The sequence below is a fragment of the Ictidomys tridecemlineatus genome, unplaced genomic scaffold, assembly GCF_052094955.1.
Source record: "Ictidomys tridecemlineatus isolate mIctTri1 unplaced genomic scaffold, mIctTri1.hap1 Scaffold_58, whole genome shotgun sequence".
NCBI lineage: Eukaryota > Metazoa > Chordata > Mammalia > Rodentia > Sciuridae > Ictidomys > Ictidomys tridecemlineatus.
This window is the reverse complement of record NW_027523917.1, coordinates 1,406,966-1,430,565: the sequence shown is the minus strand read 5'-3', so window position 1 is coordinate 1,430,565 and position 23,600 is coordinate 1,406,966. Positions and strand designations below refer to the sequence as shown.

Genomic DNA, 23,600 nt, shown 5'->3' with positions numbered 1-23,600 from the left:
TGGGTATTTAACAAACATTGTTGAATGAAATAAGGATGCCTCAGAACAACATGCCTCAGAACACAATTTCAAGAATTTAATTTGCATAACTTCCTAAACAGGTAGACCCAAAAAACATATGGTGGATGGTAAAACTACAGATAAAAGCAATGGAGTAGTTAAACATGAAATTCAGGAATAGAGGTTATCTGTAAGATAACCTCTTATATCAGAGAGGGGTTCATGGCCCCTAGTTTTAAATTCCTGGTAAAGCTGGATTTCTCACAGAGGTGGTGGTGTTTGATTAGTATGAACTGTATATATACATTTGTCCACTGTTTTCTGGTAGAATTTGTTTTGTAATTCCAATATTTAAAGGAAGTAAAAAAATAAAAATGTTCTTATATTTATAAAAATGTGGCACAAACAATCAGCAGTATGCTATTGGAAAGTCAATATAGAAACATTTGAATAAACAGGCATTATACGAATAAGAAGTAAATTCACAGTGTTTCTTGAACTTGTGTACTCTGAGCTATTGCACAAATATATAGATGATTAGCATCTGTTTTGAAATTTGGTTTAAAATATAGATGATTAGAATCTGTTTTCAAATTTGGTTTAGCTATAGGCCTATTTAATGGAAGCATAACTAGAATGGGTGATCTTTTCATTATTTCAAGTAATTAGGATGAAAAATTTCTTCTTTATATCATCAAGACTTAAATATTGGAGAATATATGCTGCCTGTATTTATGTATATGGGAATGTATTTATGTATATGGGAATGCTGACCTAACAAAGTATATGGATGTTATAGTGACTATTCTAACTTCATTAATCTCTCCTAAGTAAAGTGAAAATCATTATCATCATAACAAAATGGTGACTTGGTTCATTACTGTGTTCTCATCTTGCCAGTTCTTGGAAAGCAGAATTACACAGCTTTATCTTCTAGCAATATGCCTAAAATTCAGAAAGAAAGAAAGGCAGGGCAAAGAAGCAACAGAAAGTTATGCAAATGAAATGAAACACCAGAGAGGTAAAATTATATTTTGATTTTTTAAAATCATACTAGTTACTTTTCAATAATTGTAGATTAGCATGCATTTATAAGAATAATAAAAAGAGATTTCTTGCACTCTTTATTTAGTATCCCTTATTGGTGGCATCTTGCATAACTATAATATAAATCATGACCAGGATACTGGCATCAATATAGACAAGATTATCAAGACATTTTTTTCTTTTTCTTTTTGGTACCAAGGATTAAATCCATAGGCACTTAACCACTGAGCCATGTTCCCAGCCCTTTTTATTCTTTATTTTGAAATAGGCCCTTGCTAAGTTGCTGAAGCTGGCTTTGAACTTGTGATCCTCCTGCCTCAGCCCCAAAGAATCCTTCAGTTGACTTTTGTCTGCACTCTATGCCACCCCCTCTTTCATCTTTGGAAACCACTAAACTCCAATTTCGATATTTTTTTTAATTTTAGGAATATTATATAAATGATATCATACAGTATATAATTTGGGGATTTTTTCACTTAGCATGATCATGCAGAGGTGACTCTGGTTGTCATATGTATTAATAGATTATTTTTAATTATTACTGAGTTGTGGTTCAGGGCATGGAGACACTACAGTTTAACCATTCACCCATTAAAAAGAAAATGTTGTTGGGGCCTCAGTAGCTCAGTTGGTAGAGCATTTGCCTTGCATGTGTGAGGCACTGGGTTCAATCCTCAGCACCACATAAAGTTATTGTGTCTACAACTAAAAAATATAAATAAATAAATAAACATAAAAAAATTAAAAATATTTTAAAACAAAGTGGATATTTTCTTTTATAAAAAATCTGCCTTGCTTTAGTTTTGTGCTATTATGAATAAGCTGCTATAAACATTGATGTGCAAGATTTCATGTGAACATAATTGGCTGCACCAATTTGCAGTCCCACCATCAATATGATGTCTCTGGGTGAGGTATATCAAATATATGTTTATTCAGTGCAAAGTGTTTGTTTCCTTCAAGAAAATGTTTCATGATACATATAGGCCAGTAGCCAAAACCTAGAGACTTTCTAAGTTGAGAGAAGCCGGGAACTTTGTGTTTCATTGGAGAATTTCTGCCTAAATCTCAAAAGCAGGACCTCAATGACATGACCAGATAGTGGGTTTATTGGAGAATGTCCCCCATTCCTAAAATGATAGTATGGACTATATCCCGCTAGGCCAAGGGTAGTTTGGGCTTCTGCCTTCCATTTGATGCCATATTTTCCCCCTCTGCTCCCCCGCACCCCAGCTCACTCTTGAAAGGCCTTCTGTTCTGCCAGCCATAGTGACATCTGCTGGCAGACATGGGAAGTCACGAATCTGGGGGACCCTCTCAACCAAACCTTGTTAATGCTGCCATTTATCACAGCGGCAGGGGTGCGGGCTCTGGAGGGCTGGGGTTCCTGTCATTTCTCCCACACCCTCTCCCAAGAGAGCAACCGTGTCTCAAGCAGCCAGTTCCCACCTTCCATTCACAGAACTGAAAGTCAGGCAGATGCAAACCCCAATGCTAGCGTGGGCCCTGGAAAAGAAGACACCACTTCAGGTGACAATAGACTTGACTGGATGCTTAGGAACGGAAGCAAGGCAGTTCTCACCCACCTCTGCTCCCTCCTCATTTTCAGCAGGCCTCTGCCTGCGGCTAGGAGAGGAGTGGAGCTCTGTCCCCCACCTGGCCCCGCTGTCTCAGCGCTGCTTTAGGGCAAACTTGCAACTAGGTGAGTCGAAAGGGGATTATTCCAACTCAAAGTTTCTTTTCTTCTGATCTAACACAGAAGATGTCCACTTTGTGTTTCTGAGAACTTCATGGTGTCCTAAGAACTCCACTTCACTTTGGCTACTCAAAGTGGAGTCGCTTGGTCAGCAGCACCAGCATCCCTGCTCAGAGCCTGTGAGAAACACTGCCACTCACAGGTGCTGGAGTTTTGCACTGACAGAAGACACTTTGAAAGAAGCCCCGAGGCTATAACTGCACACACCCAAGTTCATGTGCTTGTACTCCACACTGGGTTCCTCACCTTGGCGCCCTTGGCCCATCAGGCCAGATCCTTCTTAGTCTGTAGAGGTCTTCCCCGTGCAGTGTAGACATTCAGCAGCACCCATGGCCTCTACCTGAGTTGTGCACTAGCACCCCTGACTTTTGATAACACAAAAGGTCTCCAGGCATTGTCAAATGACCCGAGGGGAGGGGGAAAGTCACCTCTGATGAGACCCATCAGCTTCAGGGCACATTCTCAGACCCCACCCCAGACTGGCAAAACCAGGAACTCCAGTGGGGCCCAGGAAACTGGTTAACTCTCTGTGAGACACAGCACTCTGAGGTGGAAGAGGACTCAGGAAAGGCCCTGCAGTGAATCACTATTTGGTGACAGAGAAGTCACAGTGGCCACAGCATGACCAAGAGATTACAGGCTGTGGATGATAAAGAGCCCAAAGCTGGAGCCACTTGGGAGGGTTTGCAGCCAACACTTCCCCCTGTGCTGTCTCCATGACCTTGGCCAAGTGACCTGATCTTTCAGTGCCTCAGTTGTCATCTATGGAAAATGGGGATGACAGGAGAATTTGAAATAAACAAATGACAGGAGAGTTTGAAGTAAACATGTTTGGATGAAGAAAGGTGCCTAAGCTAGAAAAGTGTGTGAAATAGATAAGGATATAAGGTAAACATATTTTGATGTATTTTAGTACAAACAAAGGTGAGAATTTAGATAAGCAAGATGTAAGCAAGATGTGCTGCAATATAGACACAATCTGTTAAGATAGGATAAGAAATAGAAGTTATGAAATAAACAAGTTTTTGGTTTGAAGTGTTGTAAACAACTATAGTATTTAAAGGCCAGGAAGGCTGAGCTCTTTGGCCAGTTCAGACCCACTATGTCAGTGGGTCAACATCGAGCGAACTGAGTCCCGCCAGCCTCTGTTCCTGTGCCTCCTGTGATGTGATGAACCTGGTGTGAATAAACCGAGCATTCGAAAAGGCATCTCGTGTGTAGTGGCTTTTTCTTCAGGACACAGATCGCCGGCCGGGAGCGGTTACCTGGGGCAGAGCCCATCTTGACTCCAGGACCACCCGGGAGTGATCGAGGGACCTCGCCGCAGTCTCCTACTCGTGTCAGCGGACAACCAAAGCACTGTTCCTCCTGCAACTATTGAGGGATGAGGAAGCTTTTATGATAAGGTGCTTAGAAGAGTGCTTGGCTCCAAGACCTTCAGACAAGTCAACTAACTGGTCTTGTCTTCACCATCACTGGCCTGTCTTCCCCCCGATTTTTGAGTCCCCTACAAGCCAGCCAGGCATGTGCTTCATTCTCTGCCACATCCTCAGCAGGGAGCCCTGGCCTGGCCTGGACCAGGCTCTCAATGAACATTGGTGGAGAAAGGCATTGCAGTGCCCACGAGGACATGAGGACAACAGCAGAAGCCCTCTGTCTCAGGGCTTGAATTTTGCTGTGGATCTTGTATGTTCTGCAAAGGGACCCCAGCTTCCTAGATCCAATTCTATTAGAAGGTGTCCTTGCAAATGTGGCAACTGGGCAAAAGTGAGCTTCTCCGTCCGTGTGGATTAGACCGGACCTCAGGTAGATCTACAGGCATGCTATAACCAACAGCCAATATACACATGCTTAGAAAATCATGGAAAGACTAAAGATGGGGGTGGGGTGCTTCACAGATGCTGTGGGTTTTCTTCTTCTACTTCTAGGATTCTCTCTACCCACCTCCTGAAGTGAGTCATACAACTATCCCCATTTCAGATATGGAAACACTGAGGCCCCAAGAGGTTACAGAACATCCCCAAAATCATTGTCCAGTAAGCAGTGAAAGTGTTCTTCTCATGCTGGTCTCTGATTCCAAACCCATACCTGCCTTTCTTCCCAGGGCACTTCCTGGTCTGCACACAGGGATTACATGCCTTAAGATTGGGAGGACAATTCTAATTTCAAACCTTCTACTTCACGTTATGCTGAAGACCATCCTTAGTAGCAGAGCACGTGTCTTATTTGGTTTAAAAACTCCATCTCTGGTAGTAATGAGATCTCTCTGCCACAGCCCCATCAGACAGCCATTTGGGACCACAGGAGTGTGAAGAAAGAGTGACCACAGGAGTGTGGAGAAAGAGTGACCACAGGAGTGTGGAGAAAGAGAACACAATTCAGGAAAGCAAAATACGAAGAAGCAAGAGCTGAATACACTAGAACAGACAGGACCAGCAGAGAGCCCAGCTGAGAGAGGCCTGGAGCAGGGCTGGGGTGAGCCAGCGCATTCCATGGGTATTGATGAAGGTCTGCTGTGTGCCTGGCACTATGCTGAGAAGTAGATGCTGCATTGAGTACAGTCTCTGTCCTTGCCCTGCTAAAGATCCCAGTCTGGGGATTCAAAGCTGGATGACATTGTCCAGCACTATGCCATTTCTTCACACCCCAGCTGACCTCCAGCCCCCAGCACCATAGCCCATTTGCCTACAGTGAAGGCTAGCAGCAGCTTCCCGTCATGGCTGGCAGGAGGGGGTGGAGAACTCCCAGCTCTCTCACCCTGTAAGAGGGCTTCTATTAGCAGCATGATCTACATGGACACCCAGCACTCCTTAGAAGGACTGTGCTTAGTCACTTAGTGACAACAACTGGCAGTTCCTAATCACTTCCTGTTCCCACCTGGAGTTTTCTAGCATAACCTCCCAAGAAAACTACTTGCTAACAAATCTGGATCACAGAGTCTCCACACTTTACCTCAGGGAAGCCAGAGCATGAAAGAAGGTTCTAGAAAGATGTACAGTGATCCCAGTCTATCTGGCCATTTTATGCCTGAATTTATAGTACTCCTTGGCTGCTCTGACTGCCCTGATAGGTTTAGGAGACAAGACAAGCCATATTTTGGCACGTAAAATGCATTCAGGCCGAGTCACTTTCACAGAACCTACCAAGTAGGGTAGAATCTCATGAAATTTTAAGTACAACAGAATGTCAAATGACTACTCATTCCAGTGAAGACATGGTGAAAATAAGACTTAGAAGATGTACTGCAAACAAGACTTAGAAAAGTGTCCTCAGAGAAGATTCTATCATTCTGCATTTGCTAATGAAAGTTGAAGCACACAGTTCTAATGAGCCCAGGAAGACAAGGTTGATACCCAGTTGAGTTGGCATATGATGTGCCAGAGCTCAGGACTTCAGGGCTGCTGTCAGGTGGTTCCTGGGCTCTTCTGGTCCTCACCTACACTCAGTGTCTTTTTGTTGGTGATGTAGTTCAGCAATAAATTACTGGCCCAGAGACTTGTTCAGTATTGCTCAGCAGTAGCAAAACACTGTCACCAGTTGTAGGTAGCCAACTTCAGGTGAGAAACTTGATAGATGTTAATGCTCACGGCTTCACACCAGAAACCTGCCCCTCAGTGATCATGCTCTCTAAAATATACACCATGCTAAATTGTGTGGAAGCATTCTACGTCTAGCCAAACCACACGAGCTTTCAAAAGCAGCCCAATAACATTTAGAGCATTCACTCTCCATAGCAAGCTTGCCAATGCCTGAGTGCCCACACACTCTATTGGCGCCAACTTCACCTCATTTTAGAATGCACACATCCACCAAGATATCACTGCATGTGGTGGTTGAGCGGCCTTTCCAATGGATGAGGTGGATGTGAATGTAACACGTGAATGAATTAGCATTTACCAACAACTGGAAGAAACAAATTCACACTCTATGATATGATGATGGAGCTCCTCTGTAATCTAGACCCTCCACCTCTCCTGCATCCTCTCTCTTTTCCTCTGCCTGGATGGACCTCCAACACAACCCAGAAGGATGTGTCCTTTCTAGTCAGAAGCCCTGTCATGGCTTCCAATTCCAGGCCCTGATTCTGGTTAACACAGCCAGAGCTCGCTTTCAAGGTAGTCTCTTCAGATCCCTTCCCTACCCTAACCACAGTGTGGGCTCTGGCCCCACCCTTACTCTCTACACCACCATTCCACATTAGGGTCTTCCTGTCCCTCTCTGTGACCCAGGACTTCCCATGACCGACCCCACCCAACAACAAGCTGTTGAACCAGGTGCCATCAGAGAGAAGAAATGACCAGAGATGGCTAACTTGAAGATTTTACAGAATAGTTCATGATACGAGGAATATCCTGAACCAGTGAAATGACATAAGAGGAAGTCAATGAATTCTAACCTCAAGGGAAAATCCTACGGTACATTGGCTCTCAAATTCAGCTGCACACTGGAGCCACCTGGGAGCTGTACATAGTACTGACCGCTGGATCACCCACTGGCCCTGGGCTGATGGAATGGCTCTGGGCTAAGATGGGACACTGGGGTTTGTAAATTACCAGTTGAGTATAATATGAAGCAAACTTTGGAGACATTGCTTTTTCTCCCACATGAAGAACTGTGTGCATACACATGCAGAAGTACACAAACCTGCAGCATAAGGCTCCTTGAGGCCCATAGATTAAAAGCACTGCAGTCACCAGTACCCTGGCTACGAACACCACCAGACCCCTGGAAGCCTCCTATTTCCACCTTCCAGGTGATCACAGCCCTGCCATCCAAGCATGGAGGAGTCCTCCCTGCTGCGAAATTTCAGTGTGCAGAATGGAGAGCCCTCTGTCCTTGGAGTCCCTGCTTTGAAAACAAGTGCACTGGAGAAGTTTAATTCAAGTGGGAGGCACATGGGCAGGCTTCCTGGATGAGGCCCTATTGAAAGGAGGATGGGATCTGAGGAGTGGACCAGAGAGAGGAAAGATGGGAAGTACAGCAAGTACATTCAGAGCTGAGGTCAGGCCCAAAATACAATGTGGGCTGACAACAGAGTCCTTGCACCAGGGTCACCAAATTTGAGAAGGCAATGAGGACTGCTGAAAAGAACAATTCCACAAAATTCCATGGAAACTCACTCATCAGACTTTTCTGAAAACACTGGAAATGCAGGTTTCATGCAAGGAACTCTGGGTGACAGATGGCAAAGTTTGCCAAATGCAAATATGCCTACCAGCTCTGAGAAGCTGTTCTCATTCACACTGCTTCAACCAGGTAAAAAATCCCCATGTGCTTACTGAGAACAAGTTAACTTGTGCCACTTGAAGCTGCTTCCACAAACAGCTTCACTTCTGCACTTCTAAGCTGTTCTCCTCAAGAACTTTCAGAGCACAGTTCAGGCATGAAACACGAAGGGTGCCAGAAAGAGTTCTCTTGAATCTAGCATCATCAACTTGCAGGGAAAAAGAGGACCAGCTGAGAAGATCAGTTCTCCAAAGTCTCACTGACATCTATTTGTCACACTTGTTTACAACATTCACTTGAAGTGCAGGTACCCACATGAGTGAACTGTTTTTGATCAATGGCACAGATGCTTCAATGTGAAAGCATGCCTGTCACCTGTAAGAAGCATTTTTGATATCTTCTAGGTCACACAGAAAACAAATAGCATGTGCTCACTTACAACAAAGTTAATCAACAAAGCAAATTAAAACTTCTTGCAGCAAACAGCTTTCTTTCTCCCATTCCCCAGCTATTTTCAGCAATCACATCCAGAGTCAAATTCCAGCCCAATATAAAATGTGTGCTCCCAAGGAAGTCTGTATAATTGACATCACCCAACTTGGGGAGGCAAGGGGAATGCTGAGAAGATCAGTTCTTCAAAACTCCTACTTTTTCAGAAAACTCATTGAAAGGCAGGGCCCCACTTGCAGCCATCAGTGGTTGACAGATGGCACAGAGGCTTCAATGTGAAACCATGAATGTCAATCATTACAAGTGCTTCTGACACTCTAGTTCAACCAGGGACAGCCCAAAGTGCTCAACAAGAACACACTTTGTTCCTGCAAGTGGAAGCATCTTGCATGAACTGTTTCAGTCAGGAAATTCCAAGCTCTTCTCAGCAAGCACATCCAGAGCACAGTTCTGGCCCAATAGAAAAAGAGTCCTAGCAAGAGGGTCCAACACCTATGATCACCTCCATAAGGTAGCTTCCCATCTTCTGTGTAGAAGTGGGTTTCTCCTTGGCATTTATGCTGTGGAGGAGACCACTAGGAGCTAAACTTCATGCAGGACCATCTGACCTGGACTTTTTGCAAGCCCTATGAAGCCCTCACACAAGATCAAATGCTACAGGATTTTGCAGAATAGTCCAGGCAACAGTAGACATTCATTCATTGTCTAGAGTCTACAGATTCCTAGATGCATGGCATTCATTTTCATCAAATGCACAATTTTGATCAAAAATCATATATATATATATATCTCTTTCCAATCTGAATCAAAAAAATCAGAAATATTCCCATATCCAAAGAGTGGATCCCCATTGTGATGCTACCAGTGGAAAATTCCACAGCTGACCTCAAGGGATGGTTCACAGTCAAAACACAGCTCCATGAAAAATATTACATGACATGACCTTCTGGTTATGTGGAAAGTGGCATGGGAAGTACACATGCATGTCTTCTTCAGACATGGGATTCATTTGCAGGACACCTTATGCAATTGAAAATACTCCAAAATGGGAGAAATCAGAACCATGTCTCCAAAGTATTTCAGAAGAGACCAACTCCAACAGTTTATCTATCTCTCATTGTGTGTGTGTGTGCGCTCTAGTGTGTGTGTGTGTGTGTGTGTGTGTGTGTGTGTGTGTGCTCTAGTGTGTGTGTGTGTGTGCTAGTGTTTGTGTGTGTGTGTTCTCTAGTGTGTGTTTGTGTGTCTTTGTTTCTGTTTGTACCATGATAGCCGATACTTCATTGTCCCCATTGGAAAACTGACTCAGATAATGCCATCTGCCAAACTCCTAAAAACCAAACTTCTTGCTGATACAAGGAAACATTCCTTCCTGTTGGTTTGGATGTGTCCTTTAGGAATCACTGCTACATTTAGTATACTCAAATCATCACTGTAGATCAGGTAACAAAAACATATATATTTTAAAATAATAATATATTAATGGAAACAACAAATACAGGATAGAGTAACAACTGTGTTACTAAACAAGGTCAAGGACAATGGCAAACTATAGATTCAAACTTTGAAGCAAATAGTAATCAATGTAAATATCCCTGGGCTGCCTCAGCCCCGCCCAGGCACACAGCAGCAGAATGGTTTTGCAAGCATCCTCAGGAGGGCTGCAGCTTTCTTTGTAGGATGAGAGGGAGGTTGAGGCTGGATCCACTCATCATTCTTTTGGGAGAGGCTCCTTTTCCTCAGCACAAAGTTGAATTCTGTGTGAGGGTTCTTTGCATAAACTACGTTGGCCTGCGCTGGAATCCTCAGCTCTGGGGAGAGAGGGGTGTACAAAATAAGGTGGCTCAGGAGGTGCTCCCTAGGACACCCCAACATCTAAGAGCCTGTGCCATAAAAGGCCAGAGCCACACACCTGGGAGCTCTCCAATTCAGCACCAATACCAACAAAGACCACCTCCACAGTCCTCCCTGAGGAAGAACTAGGCAGAGCACTTCAACAGACCTAATGTCTGTTCCTACCAAAGGCTTTGGACTCCAGAACATCCCAGGTCCTCTTGCATCTGCCAAAGCACACCACTAGATTTACATCTGAAATCTCCCACAAAAGGCTCCTGTGCCGAAGATTCAGACCCCACATGAGCCATCTTCACAGGTGGGTTTGGAGGGAAGCATTGGATGGTGAGTGCTCTGATGTCAACATGAAATTCTTATTCAAGATGAATACTCTACTAGGAGGTGGGAGGGACTGGAAGAATTGGAAGAAGACCTAAACAGGGTTGCACCCTGGGAAAAAATACCTTGTTCCTATTGGCTCCACTGAATCCTCATTCTCCATGTAGAGGTCCTCCTTCTCCTCTCCATATTTCTCTCTCCCTCTCTGCCAGCCTCGTTCCCTCTCTCCCACTCTATGCCTTTGTGGCAAGGGCTGAGGCACTCTCCACTGCCACACACTAGAGCTTTATGGACAGCCTCAGTGCACAACCAAAGAGAAAGCTATGAAACCCGGAGAAAAAGGCCTAGGATTCCTCTTCTGAGTATTTTCCTCAAGTATGGCCACAGTGAGGACAGGCTACCCAGCACGGATACCACATTAGAGCCATGCTTCTGTGTTGGTGGAGCCCACCTCCATGTGGACCAGCCTCAGAGAATGGAGGCCACATTCCAAATGCTGCCCTATTGAGAAAAATGGTTCCAAAGACCAGCAAAGGGAATGCTTCCCTCCAACATGGTGTATGGCCCAGTGGTGCCATGACCCTGGGTGGGGGAATACAACAGCCAGCTTCTCCTTCCTCTGAACACCTGTTTCCTGTCGCCCTCCTCTAACCTAGAGCCTGTTCTCCATCCCTTCTGGGTTGGATGTGGGGATCTCTGCTATGAATTTCTAAGGCTACCAAGGTCCCAGACAGACTTCCTCTTCCATAGATTCTACTAACCTAACAGTAGGTTAATATAGGAGAAAATTGATCCTAGAACTCATAGGGATGGTGGTCTTCAGCATACATAGGCTGGGATAATGGCTGCTGTGGTGTTTGGCTCACAAAAACCAACCAGTCAACCAACGAAAAAGTGCTGGCATTATTATCAGATGAGCTCTGTGGCTACGTGCTCAGGAAGCCCTCATCTGACTTTAATTTGGGATCATAACCTGGCTATTGTGATCACTCCTTGGCAGGTGGACTCAGGTACAGACAACCAGGGAATTTGCCCAAACACAGATGATTCAGGCTGTCCCCCAGGCTGTGTTTTCTTCCCAATTTCATCCTGTTACTGCTTGCTAGAATCCTGGCAATTCTCTGCCCAGGCAGTGGTTTTCTGATCATACAGAAGGCTTTCAATCCTACTGCTTCAATCCACAAAATGCCAGTTCCCTCTTTAGCCCATGCATTCCCATGTTCCTCTGAAACCACTCCTATCCCAGACCACAGAACCATACTGCTCCTGGAAAGAGGCTTTTCTCCTCACTCCTCACTGATGTCAGCTTTAGATGCCTGTTCATGTCCAGGGGAGGCACCTGGTGGGGAGCCACAATATCCACTGGGGTATACCATTGGACCTCAAGACCTTCCACCAGCAGAAGTGTAGTTGGCTTTGTGCACGAGCCCCAACACACCCTGTTGGAGTGTTCTTGGGGGTCAGAGACTGCTCTTTGGTGCTAAGAGTTAACTTGAGTCCACATCCTGACCCTTGCTCCCTGCCATCTGATTGTCCCACTTACTCTGACGGTGAGAGATGATTTGGCCCAGCTCATATTCCTCCGGCTTCTCCTGAGTAAGCAAGTGTAGCTCGAGGGCCCTGCGGATGACGACAGGAGCCCTATCGTGGCAGGTCACCTGGAGCAGCATGGGAGACAGGCCTTCAGGAAATGGGCCTTGAAGTGACTACTCAAGGACAGTGGGCAGGGGCATTCTGGAGGCACCTCCACTCTAAATACAAGGGCAACATCCATGACCCTACTACCTGAAGCTGGCCTCCTGCTCATCGGGCGGGCTCTTCCCATAGGTTACTAGCCAAATCCTTGTACATAGGACTTCCTGGACCTGCCATTGCTCTTTGTGGAGCTGCACTCCTCTCGAAGTGAAAGGACCCCACTACCTGCATACAGATGCAATCTCATCCCAAAAGTTTGGAGGAATGGGACAATAGCCTCCAAGATCCCAGGTCTGCCCGAGGATGCAGGCGGCATTGGGAATGGCCTAGGCACAAAACCTAGAGGCTTTGGTCTGGATTCCAGGAACAAATACAGACCCAGAAACATGACCACACAGGAGTGATGAAAGACAGTCACGAGAGCTCCTTGCCTCCAGAGGCTCAGTGCTGGCTGGGGTGTAGGAGGGCACCTCATCCGGCAAGGGTAGTCATTGGGTTACCTGGACATTTAGTGTGCTTGCTCCACATCCATATCGACTCTGCAGAGAGACCCTCTCAGCTCCTTGTTCAAGGAACATGCAGAACCTCACACTGCTGTCCTCCTCCATAGACGTCAACATCCCATACAGGGGAACCTGCAACCTAGGTCCTGTCCTGTTCTCATCTGTCACCCATACCCGCCTCTGCCCTTCTGGACTGCATGCTGCCTTCTGACACACAGATTCCCTCAGACATGGTGGTGGACAAGCTGCTGCTCTCCCTCATCTCAACTCCAGCCCTTCACACTGACCTCTCCCTTCTTGATTCCCATCTATCCTCCTGATCTTCCAGAAGCTCCAATGCAAGAGGGCATGAGTATTCCATGGTATTGGACCAGTGTCTGCTCCCCACCCAGGTGTAAGCACCAGGGGACACCCCTGCTCCCAGGCTTACCAGGACCTTCTTGGCCATCTTTGGACTTTGTGTTTCTAAGTGGACGTGAATTAAGCAGGTGTCTCCCACCTGCTTGTGGGAAAGCGGCCTGGAGGACTTGCAGGTTGATTCTGAGAACTGTGGGGGATGGAACATCAGCAAACCCAGAAACAGAAAGCCACCCAGCCTGTCGGTTGGCTCTATGGGCTCCTAGCACATATGTCTAGGTGATGAGGCTTCTTATTTCCCCAGGTGGGAGTGGAATGGCAGTACAAGTACAGCTTGAATAAGGTAGGTGTTTACCTCCTTTCCCTTGACTTCGGGGCGTTTCCTCACGATGAAATATTTTATTCCCGGATTCATGGACAGATACACGAGTGAGTGGTCAGGGACCTTTATTTCTGCAGAGCAAAGTGGACAGAATTGTTAGGTGGCACTCAAGGATTATACCACAAAATACCCACACCCCCTGAGAGTCTCCGCCAGGGCGAGCCTGCACCAGAATTGAGAGCCCTCCTATCCAGCTACAGTGCCACCAAAGACTCCCTCAGTGATTCTTCCCTGGAGAAGATGATGTACAGGATTCTAAACCAAAAGAGCACCTGGCAATGGAAACAGCACCTTGGGCCCCAGAACTTCTCAGTGCAGGTTGGATCTGCCAAAGTGACACTGCTAGGCTGTGCATCAGGATTGGCAAAGGCTCCTGTGCTTAGGCCTTTCTCCCCAGGGCAGCCATGCTCACACATGGGCATTCAGGGAAGCGTTGGATGGTGGGAAAATTCATCCCCTTTCCCTGGATGAATCCACTCATGGATGAATACGCAGAGGGGAGGTGGTATCCATCAGAGGTGTGTTGGGCATGAATATGGGAGGACTTCAACAGGGTGGTTCCCTGGAGAACTCTATTGTTTTCTAGGTTCGCTCTCCTTTCCCTTGTTTCTCATCATGAGCTGTCTGCTTGGTACTTGTATTCTGGTTCTTGTTCTACTTCTGGCTCTTCTTTCTGTCCTGCATCTTCTTGTAGTTCTTTCTGGGTCTTTTTCTTGTTCTTACATGATTCATTCTTGTTCTTCTTCTTGTGTATCTCCCTCCATCCTTCCTTTTGTTTCACCTCCTGCTTTTTCTTCTTCTTCCTCCTGATCTTCATTGTGTGATCCTCTACCCACTCGGGAGTGTCTCTTTCTCCTCCTCCTCCTTCTCCTTCTTTCTCTGGCAATGGTGGGGCGTCCTCTGAAGAGTTCAAATCTATCACACTCTTCTGCCCAGATGCAGCCTCCGTTCAGTAGTCCAAGATAAAATCAGTTCTCAATCAATGGCCGGGAGTGAAACAAAGACCAAAGACAAGTGACTTCCTTTCATTGTCATTGTCACAGTCAGGAAACACTGGATAACAGACACCACATTCTGGATAGGCTTCTACCTGTGGTAGTCAGCACGTCATCTGGACCAGGATTGCTAAAATAGATTCCACCTCCATAAAGCTTCCCCAATGAAAACAAGGTTTCCAAAATCTAGGAGAGGGCCAGCATCACTGCCACCCTCCTGCCATAAGGCATAGATGCCATCACACCTAGTGGGTTCCAGGCCCCCGGTAGTCCTCCCTTTTGACGTCTGTTACACACAAACCTCCCCTGGTCTGGAGCTTGCTCTCAACTGATGCTTGGGTTGAAAGTCTGATTCTGAAATCACCTTCGTAGATTCTCAGTTTGGTAATTTCTTATTGATTGACTTAATTTTTTACCAGGGATAAAACCAGAGGCACCTAAGCACTGAGACCATTTCCAGGCCTTTTTACTTGGGTACAGGGTCTCCCTAAGTTTCTGAGGCTGTTTGGAAATCCCCATCCTCCTGCGCTGCCTCCCAAGTCCCTGAGATTCACAGACACTGCCCCTTGCCCAGCTCCTTGCACCTCAGTCTTCCTCATGTGTGAGACAGAGCCAACCCAAATGAGGCGGTGTGTGAAAATGGGAAAACTCACTTACGTGCCCGACAGATGGTGGGTTCTATTGTGGACAGGTTGGAATGGTGGAGGCTAGGAGTGTCTGGCTCACAAGAAAGGAAAGAGCACTGGCATTGTGGACAGCTCAGCATTGTGGCCTACGTTCTTCAGAGCCCTTCTTTGTTGCTGGAAGGAATAATAACCTGGCCATTCTGATATCTTCAGTAGATGGGCACCCAGGCACAGAGGACTTGGAATTGTTCCCAAAAGAACCCAAACAGGCTGTCCCCTGGCCTTGACTTCCTCTTCACTGAGTCCTGTTCCCAGTTGCTGCAATCCTGACATTCTTGAGTAGGCAGGACTTCTCATATCCTGGCCATGGATCAGAACCTGTGCTGCTTCCGTCCACAGCAATGCTGATCCAATCAGGACCCATGTTCTCCTCCTCTTCATTTGAAGGCATCCTTATCAGTGAGCCATAAACCAAACTGATGATGGATTGAGCCTTTCTCTGCCTTGCCCTCATTGATATTAGCTTTGCATTGCCAGACCAGGTCCAGGGGAGAACACATTTAGGGAGGTCCAGCAGCCCCCTGAGGCCTCATTGAGCCCCTCCACATTGGACACGCCCATCACTGCACTTGGTTTCCTGCACCAGGTCCACCACACTTTGGTATTTTGGGGCCAAGGTCCACTTTCTCTTGGCTGTGAGTTATCCTGAGCCCACTGTGGATCATGTCTCCCCCCTGTCTGATTGTCCTACTTACTCTCATTCTCAGACATCATTCTCATCAGCTCAAAGTTGTCCACATCCTCATGCTGCAACATATTTTGGTCCAAGGCCCTGTGGATGAGGCTTGTCACTGTCTCCTGACAGGTCACCTGGATCAGGGTGGGACAAATGTCATCAGAGAATGGCTTTTAGAGGAGCTACCCAGAAGACTGTGGTCAAACATTCAGGAGAAATCTCAGCTACATATACAAGGGCACAATCTTGTTATCCTGCTACCTGAGTGTGGCCTCCATATACCCCCTGGGTTCTTGCAATGTGCTACTAGAACAATCCTGGTACAAATATCTGCCTGTACCTGCCATCTCCCCTCCCCCTGGGGAGCCACATTCCACTCAGGTCAAAGGACCAAACTGCCTATGCACAGACACACTCTCATCTCACTGAGATGGCATCAATGGGCAAGGGATCTGCACACAAAGTGTGCTCTGGGATGCAGGCTGCCTTTGTGGGTGGAAGAGGCAAATGCACTGAAAATTTTGGTCCTTTATGCCACTACACAAAACAGACTCAGATACAAGAGTGTGCACTTGAGTGCTTCATGATAGCTTTGATAGGCCATGGCCTCTGGAAGCTCGGTGCGAGTCTGGTTGTAATGATGTACTTGACTCAGCACTGGCAGTCACTGAACATGTCTCCTCTGCAGCTGGACACCTGTAGCATTAGCGTGTCTACTGCACATCCATAGAAATTCTGCCAAGAACCCCTTTAGCTCCCTATTCACATACCTGCAAAGGCTGACATTCCAAAGCTTTGGCATGACCCCCCAGGTGATCCTGACCCCAAATTCCTACACCTAGTCATGCTAAGGAGGTTCTCTTCCCTGCCACCAGGAACACATCCCCTCCTACACATGTGACAAGTCACTGCCACCTCCTCTGCTCCAACCTCACTCATTGAGAATACCAAGTTGTAGGCACTGCAGCCTGCACCCTGGACATGTCTCTGCCTTCATCTGTCCACAGCACTTCCTTCTGCACTTCTGGCCTGCAAAACCCACAGTACACAGGCCAACTCACCGCTGGAGCTGGGCATGCTGATGCTCTTCCTCCTCAGGTCAAGCCCTTAAGACGGACCTCTCTCTATTTCCCACCACAGCCCCGGGGTTGGCTGTGTCTCCTGCCTTCCACTGTGTGGACACCCAGGAGGCAGCCCTGCTGTCGGGCTTACCAGGATGCGCTTTGTCTCCCTCAGGCTCTGTCCTTCTAGGAGGACGTGAACAAAGCGGCTGTCTTCCACCTGCTCGCTGGGGTGAAGCAGAGAGGAGCTGCTACTGGTGACTTTTCTCATGCACCACTCATTGCTTTGGGTGGCCTGGGGCAATGATCCTGCAGCCACTGTAGAGCTGCTGCTCACAACTGCTGGGATCCTGGATGCCACTGCCACAGAAGGCTCCAAGAACTGTGGGAGATGACAACATCAGCAAAACCCAGCAACTGCACCCCACCCAGCCTGGCAGTTGGCTCTGTGGGCGTTCTACAACATCCATCCAGAACCTGAGGTTCTTGTCCCCTTGGAGGATGTGGAGTGGCACCAGGAGTAAAGACTGAAGAAGGTGGCTGTTTACCTCCTTTGGCTTGACCTTCAACGACTTGCTGGCATCTGTTTCCCGAAGAAGAAAGTTATAATTCACTCCTCCATCCAGGGCGTAATATACTTTCCCATCAGCAGGGATCCTCAGCTCTGGAGAGGCAGGGGCAGAGGCGTGATAGGTGACACTCAAGGAATACACTACCCAACATCCCCCACAACTGAGAGCCTCTGCCAGCTCAGATCTCACACACAGACCTGAGAGCCCCCAAATCCAGCTACTGTTCCACCAAAGACTCCCCACTGATTCCTCCCTGAGGACCCTCTATGCACAGGAGGTCCACTACAGGAACACTTTTCAAGGAAATAGCCCCTCGCACCCCAGAACCTCTTAGTTCACGTTGGACCCACCAATGAGAAACAGCTAGACTTTGTATCTGGATTGGTCCCCAAAGACTCATGTGTTGAAGGTTTTCTCCCCACTGCAGCAATGATCACATGGGTTTGGGGAAATCACTTGTTGGTGGGTGCCTCCACCTTGCCAGTGGATTCATCCACTCATACAAGGCTACACTAATTTGAGGGGTATGGTTTGGAGGTGTGTTGAGCGTGGGTGGAGGATGTCCACAGCAGGGCTGTGCCATCCAGAGCAATATATTTCTCTTGAGTTCCCCACTTCTGCATTTACTCCTCATGAGTATAATTCTCATTCACATTTTTAATCAATTTATTGTTATACTTCTTGTTCGGCTTGTGTTTCTCCTTCTTGTTCTTGTTCTTCTTCATCTTCTTCTCATGCTTCTTCTTATAGTCATCTTGACCTTCTTATTCATTGTCTCCTCCTTCAACTTATTTTCATTTTTCTCCTCCTCCTCCTCCTCCTCCTCCTCCTCCTCCCCTCTCTTCTCTCTTCTCTCTCTCTCTCTCTCTCTCTCTCTCTCTCTCTCTCTCTCTCTCTCTCTCTCTCTCTCTCTCTCTCTCTCTCTCTAAGAAGAGTTTACAAGCTGTAGAGGGTTCTATTCTACCACACACTTCTCTCTAGAAATGGCCTCTGGTCCTAAATGGACTCAGTTTGCAGTGAATAGAAAAATTGGAAGCCAGAAATGGTTCTTCATTTAACTGCTTTTCTCATGTACTCATCTAGGTCAGGAAAGGCTGCCAAAGTAGGCACCCTGTGGTTGTCTGTCTTCTTTGACACAAGACAAAGAAGCCTCTCTTCTTGGCCCCTCGTGGATAATAGCTTTGCAATGCCTCCTCAGGCCAAGGAAAGAAAACATGATAGGCAGGTCCACAGCCCCTGGGGAACATGAAGAACCTGCAGATTTATGCCCCATCATTACACTTTGTTTTGTGCACAAGTCCCACCATACTCTTCCTGGCCATTGGGCCAATGCACACTGTGTTTTGGCTCCCAGTTATCGTGAGCCCACTGTGACTCACTGCTCCCTACCCTCTGATGATTCCACTTACTCTGATGGTTCGAGACAATTTGCAGAAGCTCGTAGTTTTCTGGATCCTCCTGCTGGAGCAAGTGTGCATCTAAGGCCCTGCGGATGATGACTGGAGTCGTGTCCTGGCAGGTCACCTGAGCACGGTTGGAGAAAGCTCATCAGAGAGGGAATTTGGGAGTAGCTACCCAGAGGACAGTGCTCAAGGACAATCAGAGACAAGTGAGCTCTCAACACAAGGGCACCATCTTGATACCCTGCTACCTTAGGCCTTCATGTGATCATGTGGGGTCTTCTTATGAGCCTCTAGTCCAATCTTGGTACAAAAGTTTGCTTCAACCTGCTATGCCCTACAGGGACAAGGGAATAAGGACCAAAAGGCTTTGTACAGACACACTGTAGTCCCATCAATATGGGAGGAATGGTCCAGTGGACTTCCATATCCCTGCTCTGGTCTGGGATGCAGCTGCATTTTTGTGTGGACCAGGCACAAGCCCTAGGTGCTTTGGTCCTGACAGCCAGGGCACAACACACACTAGGACTCTTTAATGATAGGCATGGAAGTTGCTGGGCTCGAGAGTGTCAGTGCTTTCTGGGGTATCAGGAGGTTCGGACCCAGCAGGTGCAGTGGTTCAACATGGCTCCCCTGGAGGTGGACACCAGAGTCTCATGATGGATACTCCACACCCAGGAAAATTCTGCAGAGAGAGCCGCTGAATCTCTATTTATATACATGCAAACTAGGACACTAATGGGCCCCTCCAAGGCCCCCAGTTGTCTGTGACCCACACCTACCCACCCTAATCATTCTACAATGGCTCCCTTCCCTTCAACCAGCAACATATCCCCTCTCACACACAAGAAAATGACTGCCAACTCCTCTGCTTCAACCTCCATGATTCAATATACTCCTCCTCAATACCAAGGTCAGTAGAGGACGGCCTGCACCCTCGATATTTCTCTGACCTCCTCTGAACCCAGCACTCACTCCTGCACTTCTGACCTGCACACTCCAAAACATGCAGGCCCACTCGCACCCAGACCTGGCATGCTGATGCTCTCCCGCCTCTCTCTTCCTCACTTTCTGCTCTCCTTCCTGACCTTCCAGAAGCTCCAGTTCAAGAAGACAGGCCTAGTCCAAGGTGTTTGCTGTGGACTCGGTCTTCCCCAGTGTGGGCTCCCAGGAGACTCCCCTGCTCGAAGACTCACCAGGATGCTCTGATACTGTGTTGTCCTTTCGTTTTCCAGGTAGATGTGAATGAGGCACCTGTCTCTCACCCGCCTGTTGTACTGGGGCCGTGGGGAGTACCGAGTGGAGACCCCTGATGTCCTGGACTCCAGCTCTGCCCCTTCCCAGGGAGAAGGCTCTGGCTCTGGGGTTGGCTTAGGAGCCGTGACAGGAACTGAGCTTGTAGCTAGAGGAGAAAAGATGCCAACATGACTGCCTTGCCCTGACCTTCGCACAGACAGACAATACCCCTGCTCCCAGGAAGAACTCAGGCCCTTAGCCCACACAGGACCTCTTTGCAGACTGGGGTCACTTCCTGAGTGAACAAAGGCTTATCCTAATTTCCAGCCCAACATCAGGCATACAGACTCCCTGCAGTGGGACAGCAGTCGGACCTTTCCTCATATACCCTTAGGTACTCACCACAGTCCGCCTGGCTCTCAGGCTCTGCCTGGCTTGATATGCCATCTTCAGTTGGGGCCAGGAGGTGGTGTGCTTGGTGCTCCAGGAAGAGATACATATACGGCAGCAGCAGCTGCAGACTCAGAGAGCCTGGAGGCTGATGGGAAGCCTCGATGAAGAAGTTCACCCAGGTCCGCAGGAAGGAAGGTGAGGCACTGTGGGGAGGCAGGTGTGGAGTCAGCAAAACCCTGGCCTTGCCTTCGCCACAGCCTCCAGAGCAAACCTCTGACCCTACACTCCTGAACCGTCCCTGGCTCTGAACACACCAGTCCACCCCAGACAAGTCACAGTGGCTGTACAGGCAGGGACAGGACAGGTAGCCACAGGCAAAGAACCTTCAATGAAGTAGCGCTAGATCCATGGTTTGACCAGCTCTCCCCTCCTCTTGGCAGGCCTGACACTCTTCTTCCTCTTGGCTACCTGCTCTCCAACCTGGAATGCACCTTCCAGGAGTGTCTGTCCTCCTGCCCACTCTTCTCAGGGCTCAAGAGACAACTCCTCCCCTGGCGTGGGCTGCAGTGCTACCTCATTCTCTGAGCTCTCACTGAGTCCCCTTGAGTAGCAGTGGACCTCTCTTTTCCCATGAGTGCAGACCACATCTCTGTGGCCCTGGGGGAGGACAGGAAGGTGTGGTGTGGGGGGATCCATTGTCCCAGGGGCTCTCCCAGAGGACCATGACTACCTACAACTCCCCGCCTTACCCCTCCTACTGTTGAAGCCCCACACCTTACACTGCAGGCAGAAAACAGAATTGGGGAGAGCAGTCTTTCCTCAGCCTTCCCAAGTCAAATCACCTTGCAGGTCCCTATTGTGGAAACAGGAGCCCACCCTCTTGACCCCAAGCCCATTCCATGTTGAAGTTGGTCCAGGGGTCCACCACAGTCACTGAAGAGGACAACGTGCAGTTATGCCTCATGGAGTCAGGAATGCATTCACATGTAGGATATGTACTCATGGCACCTGTGGTTTTAGCCTGACCCCCATGAAAAGGGACACAATGGCAGTCATTTGCACCCCATTTTTCACTGAATTATGAAACATGACTGGAAACATGTCTTCACACAGTGGGTGCTTTCTCTGTGTTCATCAGTGAATGAGCCCAAACTGCTGATTCCCACATATCTCTGGGTGTGGGAGCTGCCATGTCCAAAGCCCCTGTCCAGCTATGTCCTGGCTAGGACGCTCTGTCCCACTATGGAAACTAACATGTCTTTATTAATCCAAAAGTGCTTTTCCCAAGGCCCAAGTTTTGAGACGCCTCTGGCACAGATCTACGTTCTTCACAAAGCCAACATCACACCAGAAAGACCACCTGGCCTTGCTGAGTCCACCTGGGAATGAGCTCAGTGCACACCATTGAGCTGTGGTGCCCAGTGTGTGGGGACTGCTCCACGGACCTCTGTGGATCAGCTGGAGTCAGGATGGTTTCTCTCCCTGAGAGGGGAGTTCACTGCCCTTGCAAGGCTGTGGCAGGCACCTCCAGGACTCGTCCCATTTGGGGCTGACTTTCCACTATGAGTGTGGTCCTCTATCTCATTAGGTATTACAAACCTTTGGGTCCCTGAGAGGTACATGGCAGCCCCTAGACCCAGGCATGAGGGGGCTAAACACTTGGGCTTGGTGGTCTGGTGCTTACCTTGGGAACAAGAGATCCAGCACATGCTGGGTGGAGATGAAATCCCAGGAGATTAACCCCATGTTGCTGCTGAAATGTAGGTTCCTCCCACCAATGTCAGGCAGGAGCTCATTCCTAAGCTGGTCCTGCCTGTAAGGTTCAAGGCTTTGTATGCTGAAGGGCTCCTCCGTGTTCTGATCATTTTCACCCTGGGTTGGGACCAAGAATGGTGGGTTCAAAATGGAAATGGTGACAAACAGAAAAATGACTTCTGCCAATACACTAGAGTCAAAGCACAATGGGACAGTTCCCATCAGTACAACACACACACACACACACACACACACACACACACACACACACACAGAGTCAGAATAGGAGTCCTGGGCCATTCATCAGGGATCAGACTAGAGGGCCTGCTGGGCTCACCTACCCTGTCCTACTCACTGTTACTCTTGAGCTCCTCTGTGACAATCGCCAGAGGATCTGGCGTCTAAGATGAAGCCTCACCCAGTGTATCCACAAAAGGGCTAGTTGGCCCCCCTGAGATTCCTGGGAGCCTGAGGCTCGGCATTGTTTGCAAGGACAGGGGAACATCCTTCTCACTCCAGTTTCTCCAACCAAATGAGCTCGGATGGCTTGGTCAGTGAAGTGGGTGCCTGGATACCAGGGTTCCATGTTCTGTTTGATCCATTGTCAAGGCAATGATGTCATTTCCTGTGCCCATACCTGAGCCTCTTTTCACATAAGACCACTTTCAAAAGCCCTATGGGCTGCTGATTTCTCCTCCATGCCTACCCATCTCAGGTGCGCATGTGTTCACCAACAACTACCCAAACATCCCCACCAGCATCTGCCCTGCTTGGTGCCACTAGAGTTCCAGCTTGGAGCCTTCAAAAATGCATTCACAATCAGTCCTTCCCTCTCAGCAGCTTTTGGACCCTGGTCCCATCATTGTGCAACTCATGGTGTGCCCAATCTTTTCTGGAAAGTAAGGTAGCATCTAATCTCTAGGGTTTCTTGTGTCTATTGGCCCATAACACCCTCTATTCTCTCTGAAACCAGAGATGGGACTCACAGGTGGCTAAAGCACAAATGTAGAGATGGGACAATCAGAAGAAGGAGAGAGAAAAATAATGCACCCTAACTCAATCACGCCTGTGTCCCACACAGGGACATGGCCAATGTCCATCCTATCCTGGCTGCAGTTCCCTCTCTACACCATGGCAAGTTGGAGGGCACTGAGATGCAGAGGCTGCTCCCCTCTGCCATACAACTTCCCAAAGCTTCTCCTAAGATTTCAAAAGGGCCAAGTGTGTCTAGTGTTGGGGTC

The 23,600-nt window shown here is 47.9% G+C and overlaps 2 protein-coding genes across 2 annotated transcripts; both read right to left on the bottom strand.

The window, feature by feature from the left end:
• Positions 1-9,963: 9,963 nt before the first annotated feature.
• Positions 9,964-13,649, bottom strand: LOC144374105 (ral guanine nucleotide dissociation stimulator-like). The gene is made up of 4 exons (XM_078037050.1): positions 13,559-13,649; positions 13,277-13,393; positions 12,192-12,306; positions 9,964-10,287 (listed from the first exon to the last, which is right to left on the bottom strand). Exons 1-4 carry the CDS (start codon positions 13,616-13,618, stop codon positions 10,082-10,084), a joined length of 498 nt encoding a protein of 165 aa, XP_077893176.1. The 5' UTR covers positions 13,619-13,649; the 3' UTR covers positions 9,964-10,081.
• A 1,638-nt stretch (positions 13,650-15,287) lies between these two features.
• LOC144374102 (uncharacterized) lies at positions 15,288-22,350 on the bottom strand. Its single transcript, XM_078037048.1, has 6 exons — positions 22,289-22,350; positions 20,614-20,807; positions 20,172-20,377; positions 18,985-19,099; positions 17,427-17,667; positions 15,288-15,297 (listed from the first exon to the last, which is right to left on the bottom strand). The coding sequence occupies exons 1-6, from the start codon at positions 22,348-22,350 to the stop codon at positions 15,288-15,290; spliced, it is 828 nt and encodes a 275-aa protein (XP_077893174.1).
• Positions 22,351-23,600: the final 1,250 nt, after the last annotated feature.

Coding starts and splice junctions, on each gene's coding strand:
- LOC144374105 (XM_078037050.1), bottom strand. CDS start 13,618: ATGAATCCGGGAATAAAATATTTCATCGTGAGGAAACGCCCCGAAGTC. Junction 12,307..13,276: donor AGATGGCCAAGAAGGTCCTG/GTAAGCCTGGGA, acceptor ATGCTGCTCCAG/GTGACCTGCCACGATAGGGC. Junction 10,288..12,191: donor AATCATCTCTCACCGTCAGA/GTAAGTGGGACA, acceptor CTCTCTCCCCAG/AGCTGAGGATTCCAGCGCAG.
- LOC144374102 (XM_078037048.1), bottom strand. CDS start 22,350: ATGGGGTTAATCTCCTGGGATTTCATCTCCACCCAGCATGTGCTGGAT. Junction 20,808..22,288: donor CTGGATCTCTTGTTCCCAAG/GTAAGCACCAGA, acceptor GCCTCCCCACAG/TGCCTCACCTTCCTTCCTGC. Junction 17,668..18,984: donor AATTGTCTCGAACCATCAGA/GTAAGTGGAATC, acceptor CTGCCTCTCCAG/AGCTGAGGATCCCTGCTGAT.